Here is a 24,327-nt window from a genome sequence, read left to right as displayed (position 1 = left end):
CCTTTTGCGACCTTTACTGCCACTGCCATATGATCTCTGCTGGAAAGAGAGAGCCCCCCTCCCCCAAGTCTCCTTTTGATTTACTGCGGCCTGCAAAGACCGTTTCTTTGGGTTTCAGCGCACGAGTGCAGTGTCAGTGTTTACCTTTGCCACATTAAGCCTGCAAGAGTCTTTATTGTGAAAACACGCATCTTTTCAGTTTGAATGTGTTATTAGTAGCAAACAGAATAGATAAACCAGCAACTGAACCGCAAAATATTTTATTATCGTCTCAAGGGACAATACTATTTAGAGTAAACTTGGTGAGAACTTAGAGTAGTCCATGTACAGCTTGGCCAATAAAAATAGTACACAAAGTTGTGGAAATTGGACATATTGTGAATGAAATGTTATCACCGTGAGGGGAAGGAACGTATGTGTGGGGAAACTGTTTCCACAGCAGACCGCTCAATCATGGAGAAATCTCAACATAAACCATTAACGCTCCTGAACTAAACATGTGGAAAAACTCCCTTTACTCTGCGTAAATGGAAGCTAATTGGGTTAGCTTGGTTTAACAGAGCATGCTAGTGTGGGGGCGGCATGGTGGGGGAGATTGGGAAGACCAGGGTTCGAATCTCCGCTTGGGCATTCCTGAACTGATTCATTGGATTTACATTATGGTCATGGTATTGGTAATGGTAATGGTAATGGTTTTATTTCATTTGAACATGCATCAGATTACAATTGAGTGCATCCCATAATCAGTTCACAGTTCCACATGTCCAAAAGGAGTAGGAAAAAGCAAAGCTTATTAAATCCTACCCCTCCATCTGGTACTTTTACAATCAGTAACTGTTACATTTGTTCACTTCCTGCTTTCTTAATATAGTTGGAAGTTTTTTTTTTTTTTAATTTTAAAAATTTTATTTTTGTCATGTACCGAAGTACGAGGTGATATGACCACCTCGTACTTTGGTATGTGACAAAAAAAATGAAAAAATATGTACAAAAATTCTGTTGTATATGTTGTGTTTTTGGGTTGTTTGTCTATATGTGCCCTGTGATTGGCTGGCGACCAGTCCGGGGTGTACTCCGCCTCTTGCCCGAAGACAGCTGGGATAGGCTCCAGCATCCCCTCGACCCTCGTGAGAATAACCGGTATAGAAAATGGACGGATGTCATGTTTTTGTACATTTTGGTTTCCCGCGGACCTTATACAAATTAATCATGAAAACTGTACATAAATTCTGGCATGTGAACTTCATAGTCCCCACCTGAGCGTATAGCATGTTTTGAGCCTATACAATGACTGTTTGTTGTCGTAAATATTTAGTATAAATATAAAGTTTCTCCCCCATTTCTGTCCATCCATCCATTCATCCTTAATATGGATATGGATAATATTAATCAATGCTTAAAGCTAAAAAAAAATAACCGTTGTCCTCCAAGTACTTGTCTCTTAATAGAACATTAGAATATGATGGAATCCCTCCATTGATTATTTATGAGTGGATTGGTCCAGTCTGGCTGAGCGGCATGTCTGCTGTGCCTGCTGTCTCTCATTATGTACATCCAGGGGGAGGGCTGTGACACACACACACACACATGCTGCAACCTGTGCTCAGCACTTGCTTACATCATCCATGCAGTAGAAGATGAAGAAGGTGCATGCATGTAGTAGTCTGCTTCTTTCCTTTAGCGTTCGTGTGCTCTTTTAACACACACATACACACACAGTGTGCAAGCTGCTACAAAGCACACTTTAACGCACTTTAATGACCGGGAGATTTTTATGAAGGACTAGCATTTTTTGGGGGAACCAGATAGGAAATACTACAGAGGATGTCAGGATTTGCTGTTTTTGTGGGTGTAAACCAGTGGAACAGCTGATTGTGTTGTTTTTCCCATCCTTGAACATCATCTACGTTACATGAGAAGGGTAAAAGACGATGCGAGTGAAGCGCAAATGAAAAGACGGCAGGTGTTCTCAGGTTGTTGAGCGGTGAGCCAGGCGTTTCTGCTTCGCATGCTGCAGATGGTGCGAACCTTAACCCAGTTCAGCATCGCTCTGGAGGAAATGAACGGAGAGAATCCAGGGGATGAGGGAGGTGGAGGAGAGAGGGATGCTGGTGGAGGAGGAGAGGAACCGACGGACAGAGATGCTTTGGATCATTACAGAAACAATAACAGCAATTTGAATGGACATTGTGCTGGCAACCACCAGTCCAACAGAGAGGTACATTCTCTTCTGTATGTTCCTGCATGTGAATGTAACTCCGTCAAGCACTGATCTACTTGTTGCTCTTCCTCTGTGTGTGCAGCTTCTTTCATTCTCTCGGGGTTTTTATCGTCTTTTCTCTTTCGGGTTGTAATAGAATTAGACTCCTATGATACTCCCATAGACTTCCACCTGTGTTTGTCCGTTCACTCACATCTAGTGATGAACACAATTCTTTAAATTGTTATTGACTGTGCATTAAATGTATGTGCGCACACACACGGTCTTTCATAAACATAACACAACTGCTGCTAATCTCAAAACTGAGCCTGTTAATCCACATTCAAGCGCTTTACATGTGTGAGGCACTCGTGTTAATCTCGCTTCCGGCCGAGGGAAATATTTAGTCATTATTTCCCTTATACATTCTGGGACACTATCTGACATTTCCTATTAAACTACGGCTAATTAAATATATTGAATCAATGTAATTCTTTGTTTGTATACTCTGGCTTCCTCCCACAGTGTAAAAAGATACATATTCTGTGTTTTCCACAGGACTGCTATCTATTTGTGGTGGAGTGTTCGAAGGGAGAAGGGAGGAGAGATGTTGTCTGATTTGCTAATGGGTCATGACACGTGTATACGATTTTTATGGTCGCTTAGGAAGGGACAAAAAGGGAGCAAAACACACTTTCTAAATTTTTTGCCTAAATACTTCTCAAACTCCTCATATATTCAAAATTTTTAACCGGTTGAAAAAGTGTCAGAATTTCCATTTTGCACTGTTGGATCTTAAGGAGGTTCTAAGTAGAGCTTCAAAATACAGAAAGAAAACAAATGGTAGAAAGACAAAAAATTTGAGTTAGTAATTTTTTCCAAACAGTGAAATATGATCACAGCCTTAAAAGCCATAATGTTTGCAGAAATGTCGCTTCCATGTTATTTTCTGTCATAATCTGTTGATGGCAAATTAATTAAACAATCAAATAGTTGTCGATTAACTGGATAATTGATTAAGTAATTTATTGCAAACAAGCATAAAAGTGAAATATGATCACAGCCTTAAAAGCCATAATGTTTGCAGAAATGTCGCTTCAATGTTATTTTCTGTCATAATCTGTTGATGGCAAATTAATTAAACAATCAAATAGCTGTCGATTAACTGGATAATTGATTAATCAATCCATCGATTAATTGTTGTAGCTCTAAAAATACATGAAAGGAAAAATAAATACAGTATGTGTGGAAATACTAATGAACTTTGCCTCGTTTAGTTTTTTTTTTTTATGTCACAAGCAAAATGGAGCCATCTGGTGAAAAGAGCAATACGAATTTTCATTCAATGTCCGATAACATCAGAAAAAGTGACCAGATTTGTGGCTAGTTGCTTTTTTGGAAAATAAAAACTGTATGTGAAACATAATATAGGTTCACTAGAGACTCAATATTGAATGTTTCTGTGTCCTGTGATTGGCTGGTTATAATGTAATACATTGATGGATTAATGCGTACATGGATCGTGAGGCATACTTTCATTTTGTGCATCGAATACGTCCATGGGACGGATGTGAGAAGCCAGGTGATGATAGCAGCGGCACTGAAGGAGGTGGATCAATAGATTCTATGATAGTTATTGATTACTCAAGAGTAGGTCACAGCAGCCTGCAAATGGCAATTAGCGGGTAAGGAGAGGACAGCAGGATGTTGGTGCGTGATTTCATAAGACAAAGTCGTAAGTTGAACGCTCAAAGAGGATACTTATATTTTTCACCACAGATCTATAGACTTTGTTTTGAGAAGGCATTTTGTTTGGGCTCAAAGGCAGCGTGTTGCTGCGTTGCAGACTGTTGCCATGGGTTACAGTCTGAGGAAAAGAGGGCTGTATGCATTGTGGTGGGAGGGGTTTGATGACGGAGGTGAAATGATGATGATAAACTATGTTTGTGGTAATTCTTATAGTCTATTTTCCCTAGGGGAGGTATGACAGAAAATAATGGAGCACACAAAACAAAAAATATCATCAATGCATTTTTTTTAATGTTATGAGGAAAATATAAATAAACACATTTTGCCCTTTCTTTCTTTATATACAAAAATGTAATTCCCCTATTGGACTAGTATTATACACGCCTCTGAATATTTTGCTTGCTTTTCCATTTTTATAATAAATTCCAACAGTTGGAATTATAATTATTTTACACATTTATTTATTTAATTATTTACATATTACATAATATTATGATATAATTATAATATAATAAAAATTGTAATTACAATTATATTATAATATTATGATTCACAACCATTTTTTAAAATTGTTTCGTCATAATTTGAGAATATATATTTTATATGATAATTAATTTTGGGAAAAAAATACATATTTTTCTTTAATATTTTCACTTTAATTTATTTTATATTTAACATTGTTTTGAAATATTTTTCCATCAATATTTTAACTTTATTCTTGTACAATTACAACTTTTTTTTCCTCCTAAAATTCATTTTCTTGTTTATTTGTATTTTTACAATGTGCACCCGGCCCAATAAAAAAAGCAAAAAAAAAAAAGAGCTGAGGGACCACCCATTTCTCCCATTTCATTCAATTTTTTGTGGAGCGCTTGGTTGTTACTGTACACCCCCCCCCCCCCCCCTTGGCAATGTTACATTTCTCCTTCACATAGCCCAAGGCCCTTCTTCCTCTTAATACTTGATGGCTGAATCCATCCATCCACTCTTGTTTCTCTCCATACCTCAGGCCGCATACGACCCTGACCTGTCAACGCGGCTGTTAAGATGTCCGAGGAAGGAAAAACCATCTGGCAGGCACTTGATCAGTGAAGGTCAAGTTCATAACTGAACTAAAGTTGGCTCCGTCTAATTTATAGAATACCACAGATGTCGTCACTCCAGTCAGAGGCATTCATTCATTCATTCATTTTCTACTGTTTATACTCACAAGGGTTGCGGGGGTGCTGGAGCCTATCCCAGCTGTCTTCGGGCGCGAGGCAGGGTACACCCTGGACTGGTGGCCAGCCAATCACAGGGCACATATAGACAAACAACCATTCACACTCACATTCATACCTGTGGCCAATTAACCTAGCATGTTTTTGGAATGTGGGAGGAAACGCATGCACGGGGAGAACATGCAAACTCCATACAGAGATAGCAGAGGGTGGAATCGAACTCGGGCGCACCAACCACTCATCCACTGTGCTCATCTTCCAAGTCATAAAAAAGTTGATTGCTGCGAACTACAGCCAACCGTGCAAATTCTAATTTCCTTAGCTCTTCCGAGGTGACTGTACAGTGTGAGTCAGGCCTTTTGGCTGACTGACGATTGGGATTCGGAGCTGGGGTTGCCATGGTTACCTTTTTAGTCAATGGAAACGAGCATTCCTAGCATTATTTCACCCCCTTCTGACGTGTGTGTCTCATCTAATTAAGACGACCAGATAACATATTTCACTGTTCTATAGAAAAAGAATACACAAATTTATTGAGACTACTTTTATAAACACACTTAATAAGGGATCATCACTAAGCATTCATTCATTCATTCATTTTCTACCACTTTTCCTCACGAGGGTCGCGGGGGTGCTGGAGCCTATCCCAGCTGTCTATGGGCGAGAGGCGGGGTACACCCTGGACTGGTGGCCAGCCAATCACAGGGCACATATAGACAAACAACCATTCACACTCACATTCATACCTGTGGCCAATTAACCTAGCATGTTTTTGGAATGTGGGAGGAAACGCATGCACGGGGAGAACATGCAAACTCCATACAGAGATAGCAGAGGGTGGAATCGAACTCGGGCGCACCAACCACTCATCCACTGTGCTCATCTTCCAAGTCATAAAAAAGTTGATTGCTGCGAACTACAGCCAACCGTGCAAATTCTAATTTCCTTAGCTCTTCCGAGGTGACTGTACAGTGTGAGTCAGGCCTTTTGGCTGACTGACGATTGGGATTCGGAGCTGGGGTTGCCATGGTTACCTTTTTAGTCAATGGAAACGAGCATTCCTAGCATTATTTCACCCCCTTCTGGCGTGTGTGTCTCATCTAATTAAGACGACCAGATAACATATTTCACTGTTCTATAGAAAAAGAATACACAAATTTATTGAGACTACTTTTATAAACACACTTAATAAGGGATCATCACTAAGCATTCATTCATTCATTCATTTTCTACCACTTTTCCTCACGAGGGTCGCGGGGGTGCTGGAGCCTATCCCAGCTGTCTATGGGCGAGAGGCGGGGTACACCCTGGACTGGTGGCCAGCCAATCACAGGGCACATATAGACAAACAACCATTCACACTCACATTCATACCTATGGACAATTTGGAGTTGCCAATTAACCTAGCGTGTTTTTGGAATGTGGGAGTACCCGGAGAAAACCCACGCATGCACGTGGAGAACATGCAAACTCCACACAGAGATGGCCGAGGGTGGAATTGAACCCTGGTCTCCTAGCTGTGAGGCCTGCGCGCTAACCACTAGACCGCCGTGCCGCACCATACTGGGAATTATTTATTTGTCAGCTGTTTGGTTGTTGGTTTTGCCCATTTTTTATTGTTTTTTTATTATTATTATTATTACAAGGACAGTGCATATGAATAAACATTTCTGTCAATATGCCGCAGTTAGCTGAAGGCTATTTTTCCACCTCCAGTCCCTAGATATTGCTTTGACTATTGGGAAGCATCCTTAGAGACACAAAATACTGATAGATGCATCACTCCTTTGTCTATTCCTGCTTTGTGTTATATTTTGCATTAATTTATGGCTGAATAAAGCATATATGTAATACATAATTGATCATTAAAGGTTGGCCTATTCCTCTTTTGACCTATAAATGTTGTATTCTCGTGTTAAACCATGACAATGTCTCAGATAAATGAGGTTTGTTTTTTTATAAACACTGAGTATATTCTATAGATGCATGATGAAAATATACTTAAACACTTAGAAACAGGAGTTCAGAAGATTTCTTCTGCTCCATTAAAATTCCCCTCATATTGGCTAATGTGTTGACTTTCTGCCGTCCTCACAGGATATGAGGAAACATGTCATGATGACACTGCTGGACACCGAGAGATCCTACGTGGAGTCGCTGCGAACTCTCATTCAGGTAAGTGCAGATTAGTCTTTCTTATTTATTGTCTTTTTGACTGTGACGCTCCCAAACGCTCACACGGTTGATGGCGAAGGACGCCAATAACCAATGCAGGCGACAAAGGTGTTATGTAATCCACTTATATTCAGTCACTCTCCCCGTCAGGCTAATCCGCTAACCTCATCACGTCTCACTGTCATCAGCGTTATCAATGCTATTCAGGGGTGTCCAAACTTTTTCTATGAAAGGATGCAAGGTCCACTTTCATATTTTGTAAATAAACACATAGAAATGCTAAGACGTTATTGTGATATAGGTGTAAAAGCGTGTGTATATATATACACATATATTATCTTCTTAAATATTCATAAATTTAGTTTTCATGATATTATGATATTGTTTTGTTTGTTTTATATTAGTTTGGTTTATTATAACTTAAAAAATATATATATTTAATCTCTGTGCTAATAAAATGACAAAATATTATGAGTTTATTCTCATAAAACACGACTTTTTTTTCTTTCAACAGAAGTTAGTGTGAGACAGGTGTGTATAAAAAAGCGTGTGTATATATATATATATATATATATATATATATATATATATATATATATTCTTAAATAATGGTCATAAATTTAGTTTTCATGATATTATGATATTGTTTTGTTTGTTTTATATTAGTTTGGTTTATTATAACTTAAAATATATATATATTTAATCTCTGTGCTAATAAAATGACATAATATTATGAGTTTATTCTCATAAAACACGACTTTTTTTCTCATTAGAATACATCTTTATTGTCCTAATATTTTCACTTTATTCCTGTAAAATTACAGCTGTTTTTTCCATTTTTTGGAAAATGTTCCAACTTCCTTCTTGTAAATGTTCTTCTCATAATGACTCTATTCTCATTTATTATAGTTATTAACATAACTTTTTCCGCAACCAAATTTTCTAAAGATTACAACTTTATTTGTGTTTTTCTGTGGTTATAAACAGACTGTAGGTGCACATATTTAGGACATACAGTAATTAAAAAATATATATATTTTGCAGCATAGGGGACCTTTTAAAACTGATGTTTTTGCCTGTAATAAATCACCCACAGCCATTGAATAAAACATTTCCATGACTATTAATAATTGCTTGGGTACATTCACTTTAATATCAACACTATGCACTTGCTGGTCATTTTTAATTGTTTTTTGTAAGAAATCGTGGGACTGAAATAAAGACAGCAACACTCCATCACAGCCGGAAGCTTCCCTGAGTGATCAAATGATCAATTCCAGCTCGGCGGCTCTTATGTAACACGTTGCATTTAATGGAGGAAATTTGAAAAAAAGTCTCCGTGTTTGTCTGCCCCAGTCATTTTTTGTAATGAATCACTTCACATTATTAAATGTCACCAAGTCAGAGTGACTAATCCTGACTAGTGAGTAGTTGACTTTGGGTTTGACTCACCTGCAAGTCTGAGATGATGTTCTTCTTCTGAGTGATGGATGCACAGTGGTTGTAGGTCACCACACTGGGTGGTGACGTGACGTGTTTGATGAAATATGAATCAAAAGTGGCATTAGGTGGGCTTCCGTGGCAGCCCACCTGAGAAGCCACGTCATATAGAGAGAAACAAAAACAGCAACACAGAGAGTGGAGTGGGTGGAATACTTTTATGTGTGTTTCACAGTGCATTTCCTGCAGCATGCGTCTGGCTGTGACTCATTTTGGATGTGTTCAATGTCTTTATGTGCTAGGCTGAATATAATGATTTATTTGTTCAATTGTAGGTTAAATCGTGATTGCATGATTTATTGCACGATCTACTGATATCGAGTACAAGTGAGAAAAAAAAACTTTGTTTTTGTGTACTTGCTTACAGAGGTGGCCCTTGCTTTACAGCATTCTGATTTTTGTCATTTCCTGGTTATAAATGACTAAAAGTGTCAACCAGTTATGACCATCATTAAGGATACAGATGCTATTGTAATAGTATTGTCTACTCGGACATCATAAGGATGATGAAGATGACTAACCATGCCAAAACATTAAACTTTATATATTTTTGTGCTGCATTTGTATACAGTTGCATCCAGTCGGTAACAAATTAATGAGTGACAACAATGTAATATACAAGCACACCTAAATGTGGCACACAGACAGAACCACTTGACACTTCAAACTATAAGGTAATGGTAATGGTTTTATTTCATTTGAACATGCATCAGATTACAATTGAGTGCATCCCATAATCAGTTCACAGTTCCACATGTCCAAAAGGAGTAGGAAGAAGCAAAGGTTATTAAATCCTACCCTTCCATCTGGTACTTTTACAATCAGTAACTGTTACATTTGTTCACTTCCTGCTTTCCTAATATAGTTTAGGTTGTTTTTTTTTAAGTTTTTATTTTTTATTTTTGTCCCGTACTGAAGTATGAGGTGATATGAGCATCCAATGACATAATGGGTACCATAGTAAGTGTCAATATAGTGATATATATAGCACATCATGACTGGTTCAAGACTCTTCATCCTTGTATTTAGCAAACATCAACTGCTTGTATTGTTTCTTGAATTGGCTCATCGTTGTGCATTGTTTGAGGGTCTTACGCAATCCATAGAAGAAGAAAGACCATAAGTCTTACAAGAAGTAGAATTCCCTGTATGAGTCATTATGGAGTATAAGACGACAAAATATCAGTTTTTAATATGTTTTGTCATAATTTGAGAATATATTTTATATGATAATGAATTTTTGAAATTTGAATTTCCCTTTTAATTTATTTTATATTTATTTTATATTTATTTATATTTATATATATTTTATATTATATTATTTTATATTGTTTTGAAATAATAACATCAACTGCTTGTATTGTTTATTGAATTCGCTCATCGAATGTCGACTGAGGTGAGTCACGTTCATTGAAATATTCAGAATTATGTTGGCTTGGTCACATTCAAAACAAAAAAATACCGTTTCAAGTCACCCAGAACGCCGTTCCCGTGAGACTGAAACCATAAAATACTTTGCCGTTATGACTTCAAGACATATGTTACGTTCAAAGACATTTGGACATCAAAAAAAAAACTTCCACTAGTACATCTAAACCAGATACCAACTCCGGTATCTGCTGCTTTGAAAGCAGCCGTAATAATGAAGCAGTATATTATTATTGAGATGGAGAGATTGCCAGTGCTTTGATTCTCATTCATTTTTATTATTGTTTGATTTAATTTGTGTATTTAATGTTTTATGACTGTATTTGGTGCCTTTCATGAGTTAAGGTTGCCAGTGTGAGTCACATAAGAGTTCATTTAGGTCTAATTTAGGTACACCAAAACTCGACATCACAGTCTGGGAACGAAACTCTTGCGTAACACAAGGACCGCCTTTATTGTGTATTGCGTAACCTCAGGGTCGTTCAGCTTTAGAGGTTCCATTGTATTGAAGAAGTTATATACCGATATAATCACTACATTCACGACGATTTGCTTATAAATGTGTCATGCTTTTTCTTCTTGGCAGGGCTACATGCGTCCCCTCAAACAGCCAGACGGCGGTTCCATTGTGGACCCCCTGCTGGTGGACGAGATGTTCTACCAGATCCCGGAGATACTTGAACACCACGAGGACTTCCTGGGGCAGGTGGATGGCTGCGTGAACCAGTGGCACGACCGTCAGACCGTAGGACACATTCTCATCCAATCGGTGAGCACATGTGACTAATACAAGGGAAGGTGGATTTTTCTATCTGTGTTTCTATTATTAGTCATTTTAGCAGGCGGGCAAGAAGCCATTTTTCCCTTGTCAGCGCCCTTTTTCGTCATCGCAATATGGCTGAACTGCCTGTCTCTTTATCGATAAAACTGTTTGAAATTATAAACTGAAAAATGTTCATTACAAGACTTTTTTTTTTAGACTTACTTTTTTATCATAATACTTTGGTAATGATGTAGCTGTAGCAAAAGGTGAAAATTGGGTGGACCAAGCACCCTGACTGTGTCGTCATTTTTTATTCCAATTGACTTGAAATTTCTCATACATGTCAATACTCTTCATGAACCACCCTCCAGGAAAATTTGGGAGACACGTTTACGTAACTGAGAAGCGTTTACTGTCAAATTTGAGCAAGATAGGTTGGAAAAACACACACACACTGGCACAAAGTCAGCTGGGATAGGCTCCAGCATACCCGTGCAATTGTAGTAAGCATAGAAAAAGGGTTAAAATTATGATCATTTTTTAAAAAACATGCACGTCATCAAGCAACTTTAGTGTTTTCCACCGGGCTGCATTTTCTGTTTTCTTTCAATGACATCAACATTTGCATAATTGGCATTTTTTTATAGAAGCGGAAGTGTCATTTTCAAAATAAAAGCTTTAAAATAAGTGTGGATTAATGTATATGCATAACAAGAATGGACAATTATTAATAGGGGGTACAAATCCATTTGTCCAGTGACTATAAACTTTCAGGACCTCTGTGTTCCATGTATGCTATTTTTAGCACAATCCATAGGGGGATGCCATAAATGTCATTTACAGCCTAGGTTCCCAAAATGGGGTACGCCAATTTTGATAGGGGTACTTGAATAAAACAATCACCACCTAACATTATAACTAAAGTATTAATTATGTTCATGATTTCAAGTTCATTCAGATAAAAAAAGGTTTATGTTTTTAAGTGTGTAAACTGTAAAAAGTTTGGGAACCAATGATTTACAATCATTTTTATTATTTTTATTACCTCGCTGCACTCTTTGGCTGGGAATAATCATGGACTTCTACTGCCAAACCTTTGACTGCTGCTGTGTATTTTTAATTCTCTGTGACTCTTTAGTGACCCATTCAATATTTCCCATGACCCAGCGGTGGTTGCCATAATCGAGTTACAAAATCATGCAGGGCTTGACCAAAAGAAAGGGAGCTTAGAAGAGCAGACGGGACCAGGAACTAGATACCACCCACCCCACAGGCAGTACCAATGTGTCATATTTTGCATTAATTCCTTAGCATTATGGAATATTAAACTGTGAGTAGGCCTGTCACATTAAAGGATATATATCGATTTATCGAACAATAAATAAAACAGGTCGATATGTATGAGCCCTTGATAAATAGAAAACGAAACAGTATTGCACGTTGTGGTCCAACTTGTACAATACGTAGCACAGGTTGGATGGATATCATCTAAACTCGTGCAAAAAAAGGCTACAAAGCACATGGTTAGAGCTGACATAGCAGTTGGTTAATATTCTACATTATACGTTTGTAGTGAATTGTCTGTTTTCATTCACCTATTGTGTTTCTACGTGTGTACTTCTTCTTGTGACGTGGTGCTCCGTGATTTGTAGTGAATATGTTTTGCCTCACACAGGTACACTACACTTGACTACCATCTAGTGGCTCAAATGTGACATGACACAATCTTTTTCTTCCTCCAGTTCTCTAAAGAGACTCTTGCTAATATGTACTCCGCCTACATTGACAACTTCCTCAATGCCAAAGATGCTGTTAGGGTGGCGAAGGAGGCCAAGCCGGCCTTTCACAAGTTCTTGGAGGTGAGAGGAAAAAAATTTTTATTTTATACTGTAATATTGTTGGGACATTTTGACTTAGTTTAGTGTCCAAAACTCGTTGCCACATATTGAAAAATCAAAGGATCCGGGTGTCATTTGATACAGTATTATTAGATTTTTATTTTTTACATTTATTTATATGGAATAATTTATTTATTTATTTGTACACCTATGGACAAAGCTGACTTAGAGTCTCTCTAGTCTGTCAGAAAAAATATACTAGAAAAATAAATACTTTATCAATTCCAGTTGTCCAGAATAATGTATTTCTTGAGAAAATTGCAAGTAAAAATACTTTAAAATATATTTAAAAAAATGTATGTGTAATTTCAATGTTTTAATGTTGTTGTTCTATTATTATTATTATTTTTGTCTATTAAATTGATTAAAGCATATTAACAATTTTTTTTTTTGCTGAATAATAATCATAAGCTACTCCTTTTAGTTCATGTCATCCTCCAATATTCCTGCGGGTTAGGGTTAGAGTTAGGGTTAAACCCTAACCCTAATATAAACTGAGTTCATCCCATATGTAGATCTTCTCAAAGACCGCTACCTTGTGGTGTATGAGTGAAGTTCACCATTGATACAATTTCAGCACCTCTTTCTCACATTACCTCCTGCCTGTTATGCTTCTTTTATCTCTAAGCAAAACATGCGTGAGAACAAAGAGAAGCAGGCTCTTGGTGACCTGATGATCAAGCCTGTCCAGAGGATTCCTCGATATGAGCTTCTGGTCAAGGTAGTTAAGGCTCTGCTAACACAATTCCTACAATATGGAGTCACATGATGTGTTCAAATGGACGTTTTGTGTAGGATCTGCTGAAGCACACCCCAGAAGACCACCCGGACCACTCCTTCTTACTTGACGCCCAAAGAGACATCAAGCGACTGGCGGAGAAGATCAATAAAGGACGTCGCTCGGCTGAGGAGGCGGAGAGGGAGGCCAGGGTCATCCAGGAGATTGAGGCACACATAGAGGGAGTTGAACATGTGAGATGCTATTCTCACTATTCACTAGTCACACTATTTGGATAATATTCATATTTAATGTGTAGCTGTAGTAGTTAAAAGATCTCTACTTCATTGTATTTCCTTTTTTTGTCAGTTTTGGTTTTAAGGGTTGCTGTAATTTGCCAAATGACCCACTGGGTGCGCTTGTGTGTTGAATGGATGAAAAACAAACGCACATCATGTGACATACATTGTAGTTATGTTCAGCTATGCATATTGAGTAACGTTATAATAATGCTTTTTGTCGGAAATAATAGTATTGAGCAGTAATTTCATCAATACCTTCCCTTGTTTTTAGATTTTGAACCCACAAAGGAAGTTCCTCAGACAGGAAATGGTTATGGAGGCGGTAAGAATTCTCTTGATCATGTATGCGTCATCATAGAATGGAATCGTTCAATCTGTAAAATGTGTAATTGTGACGGTCACCGAGCAAACTCAAACCCAGCTGGTCTGATTTATTTCTGCAGAAGACGGTAGGCGGGAAGAAGGACCGTTCTCTCTTCCTCTTCAGTGATCTGATCATTTGCACTACTCTCAAGAGGAAGTCGGGATCACTGAGACGCAGCTCCATGAGCCTGTAAGGATTCGAGCGAATGGCAGACGTCTGGCATGGCGAAACAATCCTAATTTAAATTAATTTTTAACTCATTCAATCCCAGCCATTTTCTCAAAAGACAACCCCTGCAGTTTTAGATGATTTTGACTTATCTTTCAAGGCACACAGAATATTAAGTAAGTTTCAGGGAAATATCAGTTCCCAACTACAAAAAGTTAAATATACATTTCAAGCATAACTTTCACTTTAACACAAATATTTTTTGATTTAGTTCTAGCTATAAATATCTAAATGTAAACAACACAAAAATGGGTTGTTTTACATCAAAATAACAAATATAACACCATGAAATATTTGCATGGATTTGCGGGCATGTGTGTGCATGTGCATGCATTAAAAAAAAAAACAAACTTCTGGACACTCCGCCACAATCTCTCACTTCTTCGTTCCTGTCATCTAATACTCCACCGGAGTCCTGCTTCTTATCAAATACACTTCTGCCACCTTGTGGCCATTTTTATGGTTTAAAATAGCTCGGAAGTGAAATGCATTAGTGGAGAGTTGCATCATCACTTCTTTTTTTTTTTTTTGCCTCATGCAAAAAAAAAATATATATATATAAATAAAATTTCCGGATTGTAAAAACTTGATTAACATTATAACATTAACATTAAACATTAATAACATTAACATTAAATAAAAATGGTATAGTGAAAATAAATAATGAAATAGTAATGAAATAAAACTCAAAGGCAGGTGAGTTGGCAGATTATACTGTAGAGAATAGAACTGGTTTACTGGAATAAATATACGTTGCACATCAAATATACAGTAAATACAGTATGCTCTGTCTGCATAGCAGACATGGCATCTGTAAAGCTGGAGTTTCATTTATATTATTTACATATTATGATATTTTTGGAGTAGATAATACATACATAATAGAAACTGTACCTCACGTCTTGTTTGGTTTGTATGGGTTTTCTTTGTCTCTCAGATACTCCGCTGCTAGTGTAATTGATACTTCAAGCAAGTACAAGTTTTTGTGGAAGCTTCCTCTGGAGGACGTGGAGGTGGTGAAGAGTAAGACACCTTCCTGTTATCGTTATTCTTAATATGAATATTCATTTGGTAATGGTTTTATTTCATTTGAACATGCATCAGATTACAATTGAGTGCATCCCATAATCAGTTCACAGTTCCACATGTCCAAAAGGAGTAGGAAGAAGCAAAGCTTATTAAATCCTACCCCTCCATCTGGTACTTTTACAATCAGTAACTGTTACATTTGTTCACTTCCTGCTTTCCATAATACAGTTTTTTTTTGTTTTTTGTTTTTTTTAATAATGTAATGTAGATATTTGAGATAATGGTAAAACCTGAATTTCAACTGATTTTTTTTGACCGTCTGTCAGGTTCCACTCAGACAACAAACAAAGAAAACATCCAGAAAACAATTGGTCGACTAGATGAAGATTTAAGCACATTGGGTCAAATCAGCAAACTGTCGGAGACCCTCAACTGCCCACACCAGGTACTGCGAATTTACATGCATACACACCCGTTTGTATTGCAATTTGCACCTATTACCTTTATCCTAATTGGTCTACTTTATTACCTCTCGTCTTAGCCGCTAGATGAAGTGATCAAGGAACTGATGGCGTCCCTGCACAGGGAGTTGTCAGAGAAGCAGTCTCTGGCCTTCAGTATGACTTTCCTGCCCACCAAACTGGAGTTCACCACCGTTTCGGCTGAGAGCAGTTTCGTCTTCGAGTTCACATCGCCCGATGCTCGCTCCAACTTTGAACAGGCGTTCGAGGAAGCAAAAAAGAAATTGGGTGAGTGTGTGTGTGTCGCTTTTTGTGCGGATTAAGAATTTTATTAGATTCATTTTTGCCTTCTGTGTTTAGCGATGAATAAGGACCAGTGGGACCCGGAGTTCCTGAAGGCTATTCCGATCATGAAGACACGCAGCGGAATGCAGGTGAGAGTAGCGGTAAATTATTCACTATGTTTATATAATATGAAAATCCTGTTTTAATGGGGGTTTTTTTCCTATTTTGTACAGTTTTCATGTGCATCTCCGAGTCACACTTGCCCTGAAAGTGGTTGTGAAGTGTGGGTGTGTAACAGCGACGGTTATGTTGGACAGGTGAGGGAAGGGGAGGAAATTGGATGTATTTTCTCGCCCCGCCCCGCTTTTTTAACTGTGTACTAACCAATGAATGTTGTATTTTGGTGTTTCTTTTATTCTGTTTACTTGCTCTATTCAACTTCATTCTTTTGTAAAGTGTCTTTGAGTATCTTGAAAAGCGCTATACAAATAAAATGTATTATTATTACTTTATTCTGCTCTGTTTCAATACTGGGCCGCACGGTAGCATATATGCCACACAGTCACCTCTTGCCTGAAGATAGCTGGGATAGGCTCCAGCATACCTGTGACCCTAGTGAGGATAAGCGGCATACAAACTGGATGGATGGATGGATGGATGGATACTGACAGCACACTGATGTTCCCCCCATTAGGTTTGTCTGTTAAATATCAAAGATGAGCCCACAGTGGAGGCCTGTATCGCCGTCTGTTCAGCAAGGATCATCTGTATCGCTGCTGTACCTGGACTGAAGGGGAGGTCAGTAAACACACATGCACAAAACACCAACAGAGTAACCGTTCTGCATTAAATAGCTGAGCTCAGTATAAGTCGCACAATGCCAAAAATGCATAATTAGGTAGAAAAAAACATACATAAGTCGCACTGGAGTATAAGTCGGGTCTTTTATTTTACAAACTACTTGACCAAAACAGACATTACGTCCTCTTGGAAGGCAAATTCTAACAATAAAAGAATAGAGAACAAGAAAAAGGTGTCCAGTGTTTATGTAACATAAACAGTTTTTCATGTTGCCATATCCCATTGCTTTAATGTTGTTGTTTGATGCTTTTGTATTACATATTTACTGTATTGATATTTGTAATTTTATATTACGTTGTTCTTATTTTCAGCACTCCCCTCTCCCATCAAAGTGCTTTTACTCTTTGTTCAGGCTGCATTTGTAAATAAGAATTTGTTCTTAAATTGCTTGCCTGGGTAAATAAAGGTAAAATAAATGTATAAGTCGCTCTGGAGTATAAGTCGCAGGAACAGCCAACCTATGAAAAAAGTGTGACTTGTAGTCCGGAAAATATGTGATATTATTGTATATAATATGACCAGTAATCATCTGTACAACATGAGATTATACACATAATATAGTAATGTGCAGATGTAGACCCATTTGAAATATTACACTGTATGTACCTTAAATAAATGCATTTTACTTTACTTTTCAGGGATCGTGGACCAGAGGCTACCGCAGCCCCCATAGCACCCAACCACACCCAGCAGCAGTTACATATTTCCATCTCTCATTCCTCGTTAGAGATGAGCGAGCATCCCACAGGTAATTCATAAAAATACGTTCCCGGACAAAGTTACAAGTGACTGAGTCTGATCTGATGATGCTTTTAAAGGACCAGGGGCGGAGCTTGTTCCGTTTGATAGTGACGACACCGACGATGAGGATTCACCTAGCCCTTCATCAACTCTGCAGAGTCAAGCCAGTCACTCTACTATATCCTCCAGCTACGGCAGTGAGTTAGGAACACATTTGACACATCCACCATATGCAAAAGTATTGGGACACCTAGCCATTACACATACTGGACTCGGATGTTGGCTTTGTTGCCGTTCTAGTTCATATGAAAGATGTTTTATGGAATTGAGGTCAGGGTTCTCAAGTTCCTCCACACAAAACGCCTTTGAGCATTCTTATATGGAGCTGAGCATGGCCTTCTACAAACCATGCATGGACTTCTACAAACCATTCCCATGGAATTAGCACATATAGTGATCACTTTAACAGTCCCTGATTCCCGTCTTCTCCTCCTTCCCAAAGATGAAGATGCTCCGTGCTCCAAGGACTTAGCAACAGAGACCACCAGCAGTGAGGAAGAGCAGGAGTTCTCAGCAACAAGCTCATACTCTGCTCCGGGGATGTTGACAGTCAGCGGAGGAAACAGAGCCAACACGGAAAGCCCCATGGACGGCCGCGCCATGCGCCGCTCCTCTCGGGGTTCCTTCACCAGAGCCAGTCTGGAAGACCTGCTCAGTATTGATCCAGAGGCTTACCAGAGCTCCGTGTGGCTCGGGACAGAAGATGGGTGGTGTGTGCTACACTAATAATGCTCATAAATAATAATAATTGATATTTCACCTAATATTTCCCAACCCTTCCCTTTATGTCAGTATTCACGTCTACCAGTCCTCAGACAACATTCGCAATCGCAAAAACAGCATGAAGATGCAGCATGGAGCTTCCATTTTGTGTATTCTGTAAGTATTCTTCCACTTTGCAATACATCACAAAACCTCCTCTGTCTTTTCTGCGTGTATATTTCGCAAAAAAGTCATTTTCTCAGTGCAATCACCCCCCACCCCCCCACCCCCATTTACCCTCTCCTTGCAGGTATTTGGACAACAAAGTGTTTGTGTCGTTGGCCAACGGCGAGGTGATTGTCTATCAGAGAGAAGCAGGTACCTGCATTGACGGAACACACTGTGGAAATGTTGTTAATAACGATGATGATGATGATGATAATAGCAATATGGAAAGTAAAGAAATACATGAAAAACTAAATTGAAACAAAACTACAAGAAATATTTTTTATTATTTTTTATTTTATTTAACAATCATGTTAAAAGACACATGCTTTTCCTCAAACACTCACAATTGGTGAAAAACAAGGTAAAAGGCATTAAGAAGGGGCCGCATAGAGGAAATGCAAACATAGAATATTTTTATTTTTTTTATTTTAAAAACTAAATTGAAACAAAACTACAAAAAATATTTAATTTAATTTTATTTATTTTGTATGTATTTTGTATTTATTTGTATTTTATTTAACAATCATGTTAAAAGACACATACTTTTCCTCAAACACTCACAATTGGTGAAAAACAAGGTAAAAGGCATTAAGAAGGGGCCGTATAGAGGAAATGCAAACATAAATATACAAAATATACAATAAAATACATAGATATGTTTAACACTGGTTTTTAAGAGATCTCGTGCTATCTGCTAGTAATGCATTTCCCTCATCACACGAATGTGAGGAAAAACTATTCTGTTAAAGCAGGGGTGTGCAAAGTGCAGCCCTGGGTCCATTTGTGTCTCAGAGCTTGATTTTTATTGGCCCCCCGGGGAAGATTGTTCACATAAATGTAAACATGAAACATCATGAAGGAGGATTACAGCCACAATGAAATGAGAAAAAGTGGAAATATTGATTGTTTCAACAACATATGCTAACAATTATTATTTCAATATATACGTATGTCTCATAAGTCATCACAAAAATTTGGACTTGAATGAGTGTAAATTAAAAGCCTTTTTAGCTGCTGTTGTTATAGTTGTAATCTATTTTATTTTTAATCTGCAGGCAGTTTCTGGGACCCTCAGTCCTCTCAAACATTAGTTTTGGGGACTCCCAGCAGCCCCATCACTAAAATGGTTCCTGTGGGAGGAAAACTGTGGTGTGGCTCCCAGAACAAAATTCTAATCATTAACTCAACAAAACTGGTGCAGGAGGTAAGTGCTATTTAATGGATAATGATTATATGTGGGGAAGGCTTCATTGAACACCACCGCACCCCCCTCCCCCCGTCCCAGCACTGTTTCCAGGTGGGGACTGACAGCAGCCGATGTGTGACGTGCATGGTGGCGTACGGACAGGGTGTGTGGTTGGCTCTGCAGGGGAGTGCGCATGTTAAACTGTACCACGCTCAAACATGGGAGAGCCTGACGGAGGTCGATGTGGCGCCTGCTGTTCACAAGATGCTTGCAGGTAAAAAAAAAAAAAGGATTCTTCATTAATAAATAGATATTTTCATAGTTAGAGCATAGAAAACATATTTTTGACCTCCTAAATACATTATGAGAGCCCTCTACACATGAAATAACAACCCTATAGTCACCTTTACACTTTTATGACCCAATATAGTATACATTATAAAAGTAAATAAGCCATTTAAGACATAATTAAGACTTTTAAAAATTAATAGGTCACATTCCACTACAAAACAGCATAAAATATTTTTCAAAAAACACAACAGCATGAAGCCGGTAAAAAAATAAAAATAGTATTCTTCATTTATAAATAGATATTTTCATAGTTAGAGCATAGAAAACATATTTTTGACCTCCTAAATACATTATGAGAGCCCTCTACACATGAAATAACAACCCTATAGTCACCTTTACACTTTTATGACCCAATATAGTATACATTATAAAAGTAAATAAGCCATTTAAGACATAATTAAGACTTTTAAAAATTAATAGGTCACATTCCACCACAAAACAGCATAAAATATTTTTCAAAAAACGTAACAGCATCAAGCCGGTAAAAAAATAAAAATAGGATTCTTCATTTATAAATACATATTTTCATAGTTAGAGCACAGAAAACGTATTTATGACCTCCTAAATACATTATGAGAGCCCTCTACACATGAAATAACAACCCTATAGTCACCTTTACACTTATATGACCCAATATAGTATACATATAAGAGTAAATAAGCCATTTAAGACACAAGACTTTGAAAAACTAATAGGTCACATTCCACTACAAAACAGCATAAAATATTTTTCAAAAAACACAACAGCATGAAGCCGGTAAAAAAAATAAAAATAGGATTCTTCATTTATAAATAGATATTTTCATAGTTAGAGCATAGAAAACGTATTTATGACCTCCTAAATACATTATGAGAGCCCTCTACACATGAAATAACAACCCTATATTCTACATTATAAGAGTAAATAAGCATTTTAAGACATAATTAAGACAAAACAGCATAAAATATTTTTCAAAAACCGCAACAGCATGAAGCCGCAAAATTAACTAACTTGTAATAACTCACCCTTGACCTCCATTCTGCTTTTTCTTTCCACAAAGGTGCAGATGCAATCATCAGGCAGCACAAAGCAGCTTGCCTCAGAATCACAGCACTGCTGGCCTGTAAGGATCTACTGTGGATCGGCACTAGTGCAGGTAACACTTAGATCGTTGCTGTTATTGAAACGTAGCCACGAGATGCTAGCTTTATTGTCATTACATTTCTATTGTTGTTATGTTCGTATGTTCAACTCAAACACAACCTTTTTTTCTTCCAGGGGTGGTCCTCACACTCGCCACCCCAACAGTGAGTTCTGGAACTGGAGCATGTGCGATGAAAAGCCCCCCGGTTCCAATGGGTTCTGCACACGGACATACAGGCCATGTTCGATTCCTGACGTCAATCGAGCTACCGGAAGGTTTGGGAATGAACTTTCCTTCTCCGGTATTGGACACCACAGGTAGATTTTTGTTATTTAATTGTTTACAATGGAACACAATTACAAATTAGCATTAAGAGAAGTTCGAGGCTGAGGAATATCTTGTGTGGGGGGGTCTATCTTCAATAATTCTATAAACACTTTAAGAAGAGTCACAGGCAGCTTTTTGGCACTTTTCTTGTATTGTATATATTACAATATTGTCCTTATTTTGCACAAATAATGTTTATTTGTGAAATGCATCAAATACATTAAAACATTAGTTTGATGGAGGAGCTGATATCGGTTCTTAGCGGTACTGGTAAGGTAATAAAGTGCCGGATATAGGGAAGAGAACCAATATCGGACATCTCTGATGGTAATTTTAAGATAACGGTGATCAATGAAGTAATCATCAAAATACTTTTTTGTATTCAATGTAACATTTGTTATTTTATTGATTCATTCATTAATTTTCCTCCTCAGGCGAGAGGCGGGGTAGACCCTGGACTGGTGGCCAGCCAATCACAGGGCACATATAGACAAACAACCATTCACACTCACATTCATACCTATGGACAATTTGGAGTCGCCAATTAACCTAGCATGTTTTTGGAATGTGGGAGGAAACTGGAGTACCCAGAGAAAACCCACACATGCACGGGAAGAACATGGCCAAGGGTGGAATTGAACCCTGGCCTCCTAGCTGTGAGGTCTGCATGCTAACCACTTGCCTCGTAAAATGTAAAATAAAAAATAAAAATAATCATAATCATAATCATAATCATAATAAAATAATACAAATAAACCAAAATAAAAATAATAAAAATAAAAATAATTGGAGTTGCCAATTAACATTTTTACTGATATTAAAAACATTAATTCATTCATTCATTTTCTACCGCTTTTCCTCACGAGGGTCGCGGGGATGCTGGAGCCTATCCCAGCTGTCTTGGGGCAAGAGGCGGGGTACACCCTAGACTGGTGGCCAGCCAATCACAGGGCACATATAGACAAACAACCATTCACACTCACATTCATACCTATGGACAATTTGGAGTCGCCAATTAACATTTTTACTGATATTAAAAACATTCATTTTTAATTTTCCAAAACCAATACTGCAACTTAGTGTTGTCTAATTGTCTTTTTTTTTTTAAGAACTAAGCACAATGAATTATTTAAGGCCCAATAATCATCTCCATCTCCTGGCTTTTCCGTACAGGCAAACAGTCCCAGTGTGGCAGCACGGTTGATGGGAGCCTTCAAAGGCGTGATTCAGCTCGTCGCCGCACCTCCGCCCACCTGCTTCCTAAAACCGATCACCTTGTCATATCGGGCGGTGATGGTTACGAGGACTTCAGACTGAACAATAGCGGTGAAACCGTCGGACGAGATGACAGCACCAATCATCTTTTGCTGTGGAGGGTCTGAGACCATCGAGCCCCCTGCCGGACCTTTCTTCTTTGCTGCATTGTTTTGCTCGGCTTCACCGGTTTCTAGGTGTATTTATTCATCAAGATGTAGAAATTATTATATCAATTATTATATTCATTTCAAATCCATCCATTTTTTGGCCCCTGATGCCAGATATGTGATCCGATAAGTCATCATATCATCAGCCAGAGCTTCTGAAGACACCTAAAATGCAACATGGAATGAGCATGAAGGGAAGGACCGGAGCACATTAAACAAGTGCAATATGTAGAGATGATGTGTCAATCATTTTATGTCCGCCTCTTGCTTCGCAAATTAGTCGACAATTATGAGTGGATATACATGAATGTGTTTTTTTTCCACAAATACTGTAATCATCACATATCTAGCTTTTCTATTTAATGGTTAACGACGATGCACAAACACTCATGAAGCAATGTGTCATTACAGTAAAAAAAAAAAAAAAAAAGTGCATTACCATGACGATGCCAAAGCCCTTCTTTCTATATGTATAGCTTAGAACGCTTTAAGGATCTGAAAGGATTTCTTTTGCCAGTATCATCAGATCACCAGCTCAGTGGTTGCTGACTTCTTTCTAGTTAGGTAGCAGATAAAGATAGTTATGTACAGTATTTATGTATTTTTGAGTTCAGCACTTAATTTATAGAAGATGTAGCATTCATTTATTGTTTTTTTTTTCAGTTGAGGTCATTGGAGGTCAGTCATCGCCAGAGTTCAAGCACACACACACCACAGGGAAGAACTTCAAGAAAAAGAAGATTGTATTTGGTTTTAACACAATTTGAACATAGTCGTTATATTAGGGGTGCAGGCTTGGAAATTTTTTTTATTTGCTTGTGACAAAAGTGTTAAATGCAGTTGACATCGGATGTCTGAAAACCACTGTGAGAGGAGATTTCATAATTTTGCTGTTATTTCAGTATTGTGGCAAATGTGTGCTAGATACTGAGTAGGTCAGAAGGACAAGGCTTAAGCACCTGCACGTGCCTTCAGAAGGCTACAGGTTAAGCCATTTTACACAC

General features: G+C 37.9%; 1 protein-coding gene across 2 annotated transcripts in view; it reads left to right on the top strand.

Annotated features, from left to right (window-relative positions):
- Window positions 1-24,327, top strand: part of LOC131134289 (rho guanine nucleotide exchange factor 17-like) — a 53,673-nt gene that overhangs the window by 28,021 nt on the left and 1,325 nt on the right. The window contains exons 2-25 of one of the 2 annotated variants that reach the window (XM_058079395.1): window positions 2,018-2,218; window positions 7,267-7,344; window positions 10,859-11,041; window positions 12,778-12,894; window positions 13,562-13,654; window positions 13,729-13,905; window positions 14,225-14,275; window positions 14,397-14,506; window positions 15,483-15,568; window positions 15,901-16,019; window positions 16,116-16,323; window positions 16,396-16,469; window positions 16,554-16,637; window positions 17,015-17,118; window positions 17,820-17,929; window positions 18,000-18,119; window positions 18,425-18,692; window positions 18,775-18,861; window positions 18,995-19,062; window positions 19,968-20,116; window positions 20,198-20,372; window positions 21,489-21,584; window positions 21,707-21,889; window positions 23,073-24,327. The exon at window positions 23,073-24,327 is cut by the window's right edge and continues 1,325 nt beyond it. In XM_058079395.1, coding sequence (XP_057935378.1) covers window positions 2,018-2,218; window positions 7,267-7,344; window positions 10,859-11,041; window positions 12,778-12,894; window positions 13,562-13,654; window positions 13,729-13,905; window positions 14,225-14,275; window positions 14,397-14,506; window positions 15,483-15,568; window positions 15,901-16,019; window positions 16,116-16,323; window positions 16,396-16,469; window positions 16,554-16,637; window positions 17,015-17,118; window positions 17,820-17,929; window positions 18,000-18,119; window positions 18,425-18,692; window positions 18,775-18,861; window positions 18,995-19,062; window positions 19,968-20,116; window positions 20,198-20,372; window positions 21,489-21,584; window positions 21,707-21,889; window positions 23,073-23,281 — 3,150 coding nt within the window. In that variant the 3' untranslated portion in view covers window positions 23,282-24,327. The remainder of the gene's footprint in view (window positions 1-2,017; window positions 2,219-7,266; window positions 7,345-10,858; window positions 11,042-12,777; window positions 12,895-13,561; window positions 13,655-13,728; window positions 13,906-14,224; window positions 14,276-14,396; window positions 14,507-15,482; window positions 15,569-15,900; window positions 16,020-16,115; window positions 16,324-16,395; window positions 16,470-16,553; window positions 16,638-17,014; window positions 17,119-17,819; window positions 17,930-17,999; window positions 18,120-18,424; window positions 18,693-18,774; window positions 18,862-18,994; window positions 19,063-19,967; window positions 20,117-20,197; window positions 20,373-21,488; window positions 21,585-21,706; window positions 21,890-23,072) is intronic. The other variant, XM_058079396.1, reaches the window with a different exon arrangement.

Source organism: Doryrhamphus excisus, chromosome 8 (genome assembly GCF_030265055.1).
Source record: "Doryrhamphus excisus isolate RoL2022-K1 chromosome 8, RoL_Dexc_1.0, whole genome shotgun sequence".
NCBI classification, from domain to species: domain Eukaryota; kingdom Metazoa; phylum Chordata; class Actinopteri; order Syngnathiformes; family Syngnathidae; genus Doryrhamphus; species Doryrhamphus excisus.
Note: the sequence above shows the minus strand (reverse complement) of the source record. Positions and strands in the feature narration are given on the sequence as shown.